The 12,438-nt window shown below is 47.2% G+C and overlaps 1 protein-coding gene across 5 annotated transcripts in view; it reads right to left on the bottom strand.

Moving 5' to 3' along the window:
* CABLES1 (Cdk5 and Abl enzyme substrate 1) overlaps nt 1-2,706 on the bottom strand; it is a 117,043-nt gene extending 114,337 nt beyond the window's left edge. For all 5 annotated transcript variants that reach the window (XM_042854829.2, XM_065585341.1, XM_005307179.5 and 2 more), the window contains exon 1: nt 1,986-2,706. In XM_042854829.2, coding sequence (XP_042710763.2) covers nt 1,986-2,566 — 581 coding nt within the window. In that variant the 5' untranslated portion in view covers nt 2,567-2,706. The remainder of the gene's footprint in view (nt 1-1,985) is intronic.
* Nucleotides 2,707-12,438: the final 9,732 nt, after the last annotated feature.

The following is a 12,438-nucleotide window of genomic DNA, read 5'->3' as shown; positions in this document are numbered from 1 at the left end:
ATGACTACAATTCAGATCAAATCAAGGACAGGGGGTATACAGTATTGAGGCAACTTTCATTTGGTAGAACTCCAATCTTTCTACTAAAGCTAACCCTTAAAAGGCTGTTTCTACAGCAGCCTAAAGTACTTTTATGATCAATTATCCTTATAAGCTGTTGAAGCATGAGAGTCAAAATCTACTTAGCTAAGTCTTTGGGAGAAATAGGAAGAAGTGAGTGTGACAAATGGGGAATGTAGGAGTGGCAAATTATGCTGGTCTGGAGAAGCACGGGTTCTGCCTCCAGTTCTTCCCTATCCCACTGTGACACCTAAGCATATTAAGTGAATGATGATTATTGTGTAACTATGGTACATTTATTCCATAATGCATATATACATTTGTACATGGTTGAGTATTCTTAGTAGACATCTTTAGAAATATTTAAGCAAGCGAGATTTTTCTCTTTGGGAGAGTCCATTAAAAGGGCAAACTAATAATCAGTGGCACAAGGTGGTAAGACATTCACCATAAGAAAAAGTGGTGTCTGTAGATAAAGGGCCTGCTTAAGGGGTTAGCAAGTCTCTTTTCTTTCATGTATTTTTGGCCCTCATCCAATCATTGAAGTCAATGGAAAGTGGACTCTGGAGCTGGGTCTTTCAATAGTATTTGTGTCAGCAGTCTGTCTGGAGAGCACTCAGAATGATAGGTTCAGTCCATTGTTACACAAATGAGAAAACAAGGGGGTAAGACTTTGGATTTATTAATAAGAAAACCAATGTTGCACTAAGTATAAAAAAAGGATATCTGGCAAGAATATACATATGAGTTTAAATCTGAACCACATTTAGGGTGAAACTTTGAAAAACTTGCCTGCTAATTTACCAGCATTAATCAGCATGACACAGCTAAATCCACAGTACACCTATATAAATATCCACATTCATATACTAAAATAATTATTTGTTCTCTCTATGGTGGCTCCAGCTAATGGGACATAAATTGCCACAACTACACGAAGTTTACCTATTCTGTTGTGGTACTGCAATTTACACCAGTACGACGATCATTATCCCTCACCTTATTGATTCCCAGACACTGTCAAATGATAATATTTAAACTGTTGAGCATCTGCTCAATGTGCATGCTAAAAGAAAATGCTTCAACTCTGAAAATGTTCACGGAGGTTAAAGGAATGATGTTCGCTTAAAGTGAGAACTGTGCAGAACTGTCACGTATGGCTCATTTATTCATCAGGGTTACTACAACACTGCAATTCTTAATCTTTCTATTAGGTAAACAGAATGCTTATACTGGAGGCCGCGGAGGTAAACCTCACCGATCAATATTTCAAAATCTAGATCTGTGTCTGAACCCTACAAACTAACACTGCTACTTGGGTCAGCTTGTTAAAAATGCCAGATTAATGTTAAGAACAGATAAATGCCTGCTACCCATTAATGGAAAAAAGGAGAGGCAATAACTTAGCAGACAGGCCTTTTCTCCTGTCACAGACCCAATGACACCCTAACGATTAACACAGTCTATCAACAGCTATTTTTAACCCTGTATCCGATCTGCTCTCTCTCTAACCTGGCCCCTGCACAGATGTTCACACGCGCCAGGAAACGTGCATTGACGGGTCTCCTGAGCACGGGGCACCAGCCCCTGAAACAAGCACATATTTTAATGGGTAGCAGACAGAACTTCAGCGGGGAAGGGGGCGTTGTATAAACAGAACGATCTTGGCCCAGCTGAAACCAGGACTAATGGGTTTGCCAAGGTGACCTGGACTAAGTTCAAAAGCGCGCAGCCCCCTCCCCCCCCCCCCGGAGGTTGGGTGTTGCTAACCCTGGTTGGAGTTAGCTCCGGGAGACGGGTCCCCGTCCCCGCTGCCACCTTTAGTGGTCAGTGTCGTCTACCCGCTTGCAAGTGTCACCTAGCGGCCCGCGCGGTGCCCTGTGACTCGGGGCAGACAGGGGGGGTCGTGCACGGGGCTCGCTTACCGGGACCTCTGCAGCTCCAAGGCGCCGGGGCCGCCCTGCTCCAGGCAGCAGTAGCCCTGCGGGATGGGTCTGGAGAAGGAGACGGGCAGGATTCCCTGAGTGAAGGAGTTGAGGCGGCCCCTGCTGCCGCCGGCCCCCCCGGAGGGGGTCCCCGAGCCCAGGAAGGCGGCTGCCGGCACCTGCACGCTGGCGAAGGCATCCTCCTCCTCTTCCTCCGGCGGCTCCCCAGCCGCTCCCGGGGGGCTCGACAGCCGGCCGCTGCCGCAGTGGCCCCCCGGCTGCTGCGGAGCCGCTGCCGCGGCGGGGGGCTGGAAGGCGCCCAGGCTGTGCCGAGTCCTGGCGCTGCCGGCTGCCGCCTTGGCGGCGCCCCCGCTCGGCTCTGCCCCGCTCTCCTCGTGCGGCAGCGGCGGCCGGCCGTCCAGCGAGATGTTGGTGAGGAAGGAGAGCGCTGCCTGCCTGCGCCGGGGGTCCATGCGCTGCGGCGGCGGCGGCTGCGGCTTCCTCAAGCAGGGCTCCAGCGGCGGCTGCTGCAACGTGCTGCTAGCGCTGCCAGGGCTGCTGGTGGCAGCCGCCGCCGCCATTGTCTGTGGCTCGCTCCTTGCCTTCTCCTCCCGCTCCCCCAGGCCGTCGCAGCGGCGAGGCAGCGGCTTTCGGGCAGGCTGCGGAGGAGAAGGGTTAGCAGGCAGGGCGAGGGAGCGGTGGCTTGCCTGGCATGCTTCCCTGCCTCCCTCCCCCTGCCTGTGTGTGCATGGATGGCGCGCTGCCTTTGCCTTGCCTACCTCTCCCCCCCTCTCCTCGGGCAGTGTTAACAGTCGTTATAGGTGCACTCGCCCTGCCATAACACAGCAATCACGTGTGGGGAATAGCGAGCTGGGAAGAAAACAAAAGCCCCAGCCAGCAGCTGGAGGAGGAGGAGGAGGAGGCTGGCTCTAAGTCAGCTCCCTCCTTTCAGCCCTTCTGTTTTTTCCTCCTCCTTGTGTCTGTGCGCTGGGGAGAGGCGGCGGCGGAAGGTGGAGTCTGGGTGTAGTGCCCAGCACATGGTCCTGAGGTGGTTACATAAGTCCGTACAGGCTCCCAGTGGGTAACCCTCAGGCTCCTCTGCCAGGCCATGGCTCCCGAAGAAGGAGCGTGGTCTGCAGAGATGGCTGGTGGACTAGGATGTCCAGAGACCTCAGTCCCAGTTTAGCCAGCGACTCGCTGGGTGGTCTGGAGCTAGTCGCTTAATCCTTGTGCATTTCATTTCCACACTGTAAACCCTGTCTATTGCACATTCCTCCCAAAGAATTTGAAGGACTTTACCAACATCTGTCTACGGTGTGACTGTAGAAACTCCAGATGTACAGTACCTTCCCTCTTAACTTGTGTATATTTAATTTTAAACATTAACTTTAATAAAAAAAATTACATCTGAGTATCTAACAATCTTCAATGTAGTTATCCACACAACACATCCCATAAGGTATAGCAGTGCTATTAAGTAGGGCTGTCAAACAATTATAAACAATAATCATAGTTAATCATGAGATTAAAAAAATAGCTGCGATTAATCGCAGTTATAATCGCACTGTTAAACAATAATAGAATACCAATTTAAATTCAGCATGGAAGTATGCCCTCTGGAATTGGGGCTGAAACAGGAAGGGGCATATGAATGTTTAGCATATCTGGCAGGTGAATATCTTGCAACACCATCTACAACAGCACCATGTGAATGCCTTTCTAACTCGCAGGTAATGTAAATAAGAAGCCAGCAGCATTATCTCCCATAAACATAAACAAACTTGTTTGTCTTAGCAATTGGCTGAACACAAGATGTAGGACTGAGTGGACTTGTAGGCTCTAAAGTTTTACATTGTTTTGAGTGCAACTATGTAAAAAAAATAATTCTAAATTTGTAAGTTGCACTTTCACAATAAAGAGATTGCACTACAGCACTTGTATGAGGTGAACTGAAGAATACTGTTTTTTTGTTTTATCTTTTTTACAGTGCAAATATTTGTAATAAAAAATAATAATATAGACTGAGCACTCTATACTTCGTATTCTGTGTTGTAATTGAAATCAATATATTTGAAAATGTAGAAAAATATCCCAAAATATTTATAATACATTTAAATTGGTATTCTATTATTGTTTAACAGTGTGATTAAAACTGCAACTAATCGTGACATTTTAAAATCTAGTTAATTTGTTTTGCATTAATCTCTTGAGTTAACTGCAATTAATTTACAGCCCTACTATTAACCTCGTTTTACAGGTGGGGTAGGGGCACAGAGAGAGCACTATATCTACACTGCACGCAGCCTGGGCTCTGACTCCGGTTTGAGCCCAAGCCACTTTCTGTTCACACAGAAATTAGTCTAACTCAGCTCTGCAAGCATTCACAGCTTGGGTCCTAGGATCCTGCGAGGGTAGTGGGTCAGAGCACAAGGCCCACTGTCATTAGCACAGCTGTGAAACCCAGATCCCAGCAATGGTAAACCCAAGTTTACAGAGTAGTGTTAGTGTGACCACTGAAACATGGGATTAAAAACACTTAAGTTCACAAGTCCGAATCCCACAGACCAGGGCTTGTTGTGCAGTGTGTAGACCTATGGTGACTTGCTCATTGTCACCCAGGATGTCAGTGGCACAGCCAAGTGTGAAACCCAGACCCTCTGACTCTCACTCTTCTGCTTAACCACAAACCATCCTCCCCTCTCTCATCCCCTAAATGAGGATAATAGTTAGGAGGAACCAGCTATTTTCAAAATTTTGTTGAAATATAAAAACAAAACAATTTCCAAGCATTTCTTGTAGAAGTTATCTACCACACAGGAATGATGAGTGGATTATTTATTTGGGTTTATGGCAGTGGTGGGCAACCCGTGGCCTACGGGCCGCATGCGACCCAGCAGCATAATCTGATTTTGCTGACGTTGACCATCCACAGGCACGGCCCCCCGCAGCCCTGGGAACGGCGAATTGTGGCCAGTCAACGGAACTACGGTCAACGTCAGCAAAATGTCTCGCAGCCCACAATCAGATTACCCTGCTGGGCCACCCGCAGGCCACAGGTTGCCCACCACTGGTTTACAGTCTTTTAGTTTACCCCACACTTAGAAATGTAAGTACGTGTTCTTCCTATGTTAATTATCATCTTCCATGGAATTTTATGTCTTCAAACTTTCCCTTTCTGCAGCAGTCCTCAATGAGCACAGCTAGTGATACCAGAATAGTGTCTGAAGTACCGTCTTGAACCTCATTTATTTCTGTTAATTCAACCTGTTACAGGTGTTTTTCTTCTGGTGATAATTTCATCAATGGCTTAAGAAATGGTTGGATCTCACACACACAGGAGTGTGCAGTTGTCAGATAGCCATATGCCTAAGGCTGCATACAGAGGTATAACTAGTATAACGTGATCTGCATTAGTTTCAGGTTACATTTACTGGTGGCTAACATGTTATTTCCAATTGCGAACCATGGGCAAATATGAGATGCTTCTGCTTTACAATTTTTATCAATATTTTCTAATATGATTAGTAACAAATACAGAAAACAAACGAGTTTAAATTTGACCTATGGGAGGTACGCCTGGGCCTTAGCCTCCATTCCTTGTAAAATTGGAGCTTTGAATGCCCAAACAATTCAAGAGTGGGCTCCTTGATGTGATGGTGACTCAGTCTGGATTTCTTTTATTCATACTACTCCTCTTTTGACATAACATTGAAAATGGCGACAGTGTCAAGGATGAGAGACAGCAGCAAACTCAACAGTTATAGTTGCCTGAACAATTTTCAGTTGACAGCTGGCTGGAAAGTCCTTGCTGTAGGGTTCCCCACCACCAGGGCTCAGGGTGATGAGCCGAGGGGCTTGTCTAGATTAGGGAAATTTGCACAAGGGCAAATGTAGTTATACTTGTTCAAATTTCCCTAATCTACACAAGCCTCTAATAAGGTAAATCACATTGGTGCAAGCGTCATTTTGCCTGGGTTCAGTGTATCTGTGGGTAGGGGTTTGCCTCAAAGTAACTACATCAATGTAGTTAAACTGGTGCAAATGTTGCTAACGTAGACAGGCCTCCTGTCTATGTAAGGATTCTCTCTGTACAGGCCTGCCTTCAACAATGACTGCAGGATGACCTGACATTTCTCCTATTGCATACAGGAATAAACTCATTTAAGAAAGCAGCATAAAACAAAGAAGAATATAGTCCTTTTTCAGATGGAAATGATACTCTTAATTAAGTGTATGGCACCGTGTTATTAACATGATGGGTGTGTTAGAAGTACATAAGTATCCAAGCATGCTATATTAGTTGCAAATTAAAATCTCAGGTGTCTGCATTCACATTTAAAGTATCTCTGAGTGTGTTCCCCTCAGGGTTATAAATAAGGAAGAAACCATGCAGCTGGCTGCAAAGTATAAATTATGTCCATTCAGTCCATGGTCTGACTCAATACATAAGACTACTTGCATGATGTCTGTTCTGTTTGCCAGAGTCTGATCTGAAAAAGATAACCAAACTGAGTTCACTGTGTGAAACTTGAAAGCTTGGTCCTTCATGTAGTAGTATACTGCAATCAATATGGTTATTAGTATATATGGATTGAGACATCCTCCACTGTAGAGCTGCACAGAAAATTTTGATAAAAATTAAAAAAATAAAGTGGTCTTTGAAATTCTTCATGACATTCTCACCCCCTCCCCTGGTCTTTTTATTTGTGTGTGTGTGTGTCTGAGTGGGGAAAATTTCAAAAACAAGAGAGGGCGGGAATAATTCTGATAACTTTTGTGACTCTCTATTTTTCTCTCTTCATTTTTCAACTGACCAGCTCTGCTTAATTGAAACAAAAAGTGTTGATAACAGAGACCAGAGGCTGATATAAGTGGTAAGATGGTAACAAGTGGTATGCTCAAGAGGCTGCTGTGGGGGATCTATCTTGTTCACCCTGAATACAATGAGCTGGAGGAGACATTAGGCAGCCATGTGCATGTTTGGAGAGAACCTGAAATGTGGTGGGTCAGTTAATACAATACAGAGGGGAGTATGGATTTAAAGAGATCTGGAAAATTAAAGATATAGCCAAATAAGCAGCTCAGGCAATTTAAGAGTGTGGATCTGGTCTGAAACGTGACTATACAAAACTGGCACCTTCTGTAGTGCAATGTTTACTCTAATGTAGATAAACTAAAATAACTCCTCTTAAATTAGCCGAATAACACCTGAGCTACACAGGTGTTTGTGTTAGCAGCTGATGAAATGTGTTAACATGAGCCATAGCTTATAATACCTACTGACTTGCCAGCCAACTTGAGTAAAAAATCTGCTATTGCCCAGGAGTTAAAGGGTTTTGTGTGTGGATGAGACTCAAGTCAGGGGCAACCCTCAAGTGATAACTCAAGTTAACCCTGCAGTGAGGACAAGCCTGGAGTCACCAATCTGTTTCCTGTGTGCATTCATAATATCTGCTGTCTTTAGTGACAAAAATAAGGCCAGGTCTACGCTATAAGGCTTTTTAGCATAGCTATGTCAGTGGGGTGTGAAAAAACACACCTCTAGTCAACATAACCAGCAAAATCCCCAGTGTAGATGCAGCTTTGCCAACTGTTGGCATAGGTAATGTCATTTGAAAGAAAAACTCCTGTTGGCATAAGCTTCATCTAGGTTGCGGGGGTGGGGGTGGGGGTGGGGGTGGGGGGGGGGCTGCTCGTATAGCTACACTGGCAAAGCATGTGTAGTGTAGATAAGGCCTGAATTTTTATTCTTGTTAGCCCTGCACAGCCACCACAGCTAAGAGAGAATGAAGTTGGTTCTATTCTCTTTGTGCAACAGCAACAGAATTGTTTACTAAATTCCAGTGACAGGACCAGTCAGATAATGAGATTAATAATGGGGTTGCGCAGATGTCAGTGAAGGAGCAGTGTGATGAAAATACTTCTGCACGGGTGTAACTGAAAGAATAATTGATTATTGATGATATCCGATGAGAGAATGTACCCAGCTCGATTTTCAGAGCCCAGATTGAGTTGGCAGTTAGACAAAAGTTCTACTGAGTACATTTGATATGCAAGTGTATTCAGAGACAATAAATGTACAAATGCACAATGCCTGTTTTTTAAAGTCACTTTTCAGCACACAACTACACTTTAAAAGGAGAAAAATAGAGCAATGAAGGTAGTCTTGGAAAATTGCATATAAAGTCTTACTGCTCAGGAAAATGATCTGGGATAAAAGTGAAGAGAAACTTAAAACATAATCTCAGAAATATGTAGTAGTAGTTAAGAAAGAAAATGGAAGACTGAAATGCATGGTTTATTCACCACAGCCAAAAATGTTGAAGCCCAGATTTAATGTATATAAAAGTGATCTGAGTCTCAGAAGTGCTGAGCTGCTGCTGCTGCTCACATTGACATCCCTTCTAAATCTTGAGTGTTTACATTTCAATTGGTATTTTTGTTTTGCTTGTTAAAATGTCAAGTCTTGGTAGTAATGCTTAAAGATCTACTGCCACCACATTTGGCAGGCTGTTAGATACAAATCTGCAGATACATATTTTCTTCTGGTCTTTTTTTAAAGAATGATACTTAGCTCTTACATAATTGAAGGCAGGGCTGGCTCCAGGAGTTTGGCCGCCCCAAGCAGCCAAACAAAACAAACAAACAAGCAAACAAACAAACAAAAAAAGCCGCGATCGCAATGGCAATTCGGCGGGAGGTCCTTTGCTCCGAGCAGGAGTGAGAGACTGTCCCCAAATTGCCGCGGAACAGCTGGACGTGCCGCCCCTCTCTGAAGTGGCCGCCCCAAGCACCTGCTTGGTAAGCGGGTGCCTGGAGCTGGCCCTGATTGCAGGATATGTTCAAACAGTAACTAGTATATCTTCATAACAACCTACTGATGTGTAAGTTTGGCAAGTAATACGGGGTGCTATCCCCTCTGTCTCCGTGTGTGAAATCTCAGCTTATTGGGGATGGGAACAGGAGTGGAAGGTATTTCTCAAAGGCATTCTTCACCTTTATTCCTGGACCTTGCAGAACTCTTTTTATGGCTGTGCTGCAGCATTTGGGCTCTGTGCTCTGAGATGGCCATTGCTGGGTGAAGTGCTTGATTTCCCCGTCTTTATTTGGATGTGGTGGGGACAAAAGCTGGACAAGGAGACAGGGACAAGGAATCAGCGGGGAGGAGAGACAAGGAGCTGGCATGCATATGTATTATGATACAGTTTTTAATTACACGCTCACACTCTATCTATGGGGCCATAATACTGAACTCAGTACCATTTCAGTGCTGCTTTAATTTTAAGAAAGTGGAATGGAAGGGCCTCATCAACAACTTTGATACTGTTCTAAGAAAAATTGAACGAATACAGAAAATTATGACCAGTTTGTCAACATGGAGTGCATAGAAGAAGCATGTTCCATTAGGCTGCAGAACAAATTATGTGCCAGGACTGACATCTAAGCTATTGGATCAGTACACAAAATACAAGCAGAAGTTTGAAGCAGACCCATTTATTGAGGATACCATCACAGCTGGCAAATAACTGGTCTCTGCCCTAAAGGAGGAAAAACAGAAGTCATGGCAGAATCTTACTGAGAGCGTGGCTGTCACCACGGCAGTGAGAAAGCATGGATAACCATCTGGAAGCTTAACTACGGCCCCAAAAAAGCAGAGCAACACTACAACATTACTGCAGACCAGTCACACACCAACTCCTAGAAAATGGCAAGGAATCAAACAACCCAAGACATGGCTTAAGCAGCAAGAAGACCAGGAGACTTATCATTTTAGGGCACAGTACACAATGATCGAATTAACCTCCAGAATTAACGCCCATAGGAATGGGAAAGCTGCCAGTCTAGATGACATTCGTACCAAACAAATCAAACCCTTCCAACAAAGAACTGGTTAATCAAGATGTTTAATACATGCTCTGCCACATACAGAATACCCAAGATCTGATGAGCACATGTTGTGACACTCCTGAAGTCGGGGAAGGATGCAATGGAGTCGAAGAACTTCAGACCTACTGCTATGTCACTTGCAAAGCGTCTTATCTTAAACCGCCTATCACTTCTCGTTGAAAAGCACCTAATCCCAGAGGAAGCTGGATTCTGCCCAGGCAAGTCATGCATCAGTTAAGTGATAAATATCACTCAATACCTCAAAGATAGCTTTGAAAAGGACATGGTAACAGGTGCTGTGTTTGTCGACTTATAAGCAGCATACGACACAGTGAATCACCAAAGGTTCCTTTTTAAAATATACAACATTACAAAAGATCACCACCTCATATAACTGATACAATATTTACTAGAGAAATGACATTTTTATTTTGAACTACGCAGAAAATGGAGTTGATGGTGGCAACAGAAAAATGGCCTACCACAAGTGAGTGTACTATTACCAGTATTTTTCAACATCTACATGAATGATCAACCAATCAATCTCAGGACAAGAAGTCTTATCTATGCTAACGACCTATGCGTCGCTGCCCAAGCCAAGGATCTCCTCCAGATCAAAGATATGCTAACATTGGTGCCGTCTGGGCTCTCAGACTATTACACCTGAAACCAATCGTGCACCTACCCAGGCAAAACACAAATGAGTCTTGTCCATCTTCAGAGTTGTGAGGCCAATAGACAACTCAGCATCATCTGGTATCAAATGACCCCAGCTGGAATTGTGTCTACCTTGGAGTGATGCTAGACCATGCTCTCTTTCCATCAAGGCAAATTAGCATCTGGAACAACATACATAGGAAGTTTGGAATTTCAAAATGGGCAACCAACCCAGCAACACTAAGAGCCATTGCAGTTGCCAGGGCCGGCTCCAGGCACCAGCCCACCAAGCTTGTGCTTGGGGCGGCACCTGGAGGGGGGCAGGGCGGTGCTCCGGCTCCGGCCGCCAGGGAGAGCAGGGCCACGGCCGGGGCTCGCCGCCCTCCCCCCGGCGCTCTGGCCGCCGGGGAGAGCGGAGCCCCGGGCGAGCTCGCCGCCCTCCCCCTGGTGCTCTGGCCGCCAGGGACAGCGGAGCCGCAGCGGGCTCGCCGCCCTCCCCCCGGCGCTCTGACCGCCGGGGAGAGCGGAGCCCCGGGCGGGCTCGCCGCCGGGGACAGCGGAGCCCCGGGCGGACTCGCCGCCTTCCCCCCGGCGCTCTGGCCGCCAGGGAGAGCGGAGCCGCGGCGGGCTCGCCGCCTTCCCCCCGGCGCTCTGGCCGCCGGGGAGAGAGGAGCCCCGACCGGGCTCGTCGCCCTCCCCCCGGTGCTCTGGCCGCCGGGGACAGCGGAGCCCCGGGCGGGCTCGCCGCCCTCCTCCCGGTGCTCTGGCCGCCGGGGACAGCGGAGCCGCGGGGGGCTTGCCGCCCTCCCCCTGGCGCTCTGGCCGCCGGGGAGAGCAGAGCCGCGGCGGGCTCGCCGCCTTCCCCCCGGCGCTCTGGCCGCCAGGGACAGCGGAGCCATGGCGGGCTCGCCGCCGGGGACAGCAGAGCCCCGGGCGGGCTCGCCGCCCTCCCCCTGGCGCTCTGGCCGCCAGGGACAGCGGAGCCGCGGCGGGCTCACCGCCCGCCGCCCGCCGCCCTCCCCCTGGTGCTCTGGCCGCCGGGGAGGGAGGAGCCCCGACCGGGACTTGCCGCCCTCCCCCCGGGGCTCCGGCCGCCCTCCCCTGCCGTGCTGGGGGGGCGGCCGGAGGCTTTTTTGCCTGGGGCGGCAAAAAAGCCAGAGCCGGCCCTGGCAGTTGCACTTTGCTATTTGATTGCCGAATACTCATGTCCAGTGTGGGAAAGATCAGCTCATGCAGAGAAGCTGGACCCTGTGCTGAATGACAGCTGCCACTACATTATAGGATGACTAAAACCAAGAAATGCAAACAGCGTTTATGTGCTTGCTGGAATCGCTGCACTGGATATTAGGAGAGTGGTCACAAGCAAAAGGGAACAATTATGAAAGGTTGAAGATATCAGACGTGCTATAGGGGCACACCATAGCAGTTAGCCATCCGAAATTGCAGAAAAGCTTCCTACCTGCAACAGAAATGCTTAAAAAAATCACTGAGAGTTACATGACTGGAAATGTGGTACACACGGCTTGAAATACTCGATGAGGATGTCAAAATGTACATAAACAGTACCAAGTGCCTTCACGCAGGCATGGAGAAGGATTGGTTGACCTGGAGACGTTTAAATCACCTCTAAACAAGAGTTGTCTGGTCAAAGACAATTTGCAGAAGTGAGTTATTCCCATGACCCACGCACATGTGATTGTAGTGAAACACAAACCATGGAACATCCATTGGTTTGCCAGCTCATGGAGGAACTACGCGTCATGATCTCGCAAGGGCTCCAGACCAGGCTATATCATTTGCCCCACACTGAGAAAACTATGATTGTTTGTTGTGGAAGGACATGAGAATAAGAAGAGTGCTATATTTCCCCATGGCCCAGCCTCATTCAGTGCACAGGATGGATCTGCTC

The sequence above is a fragment of the Chrysemys picta genome, chromosome 2 (assembly GCF_011386835.1).
Source record: "Chrysemys picta bellii isolate R12L10 chromosome 2, ASM1138683v2, whole genome shotgun sequence".
In the NCBI taxonomy this organism is placed as follows: Eukaryota; Metazoa; Chordata; order Testudines; family Emydidae; genus Chrysemys; species Chrysemys picta.
Note: the sequence above shows the minus strand (reverse complement) of the source record. Positions and strands in the feature narration are given on the sequence as shown.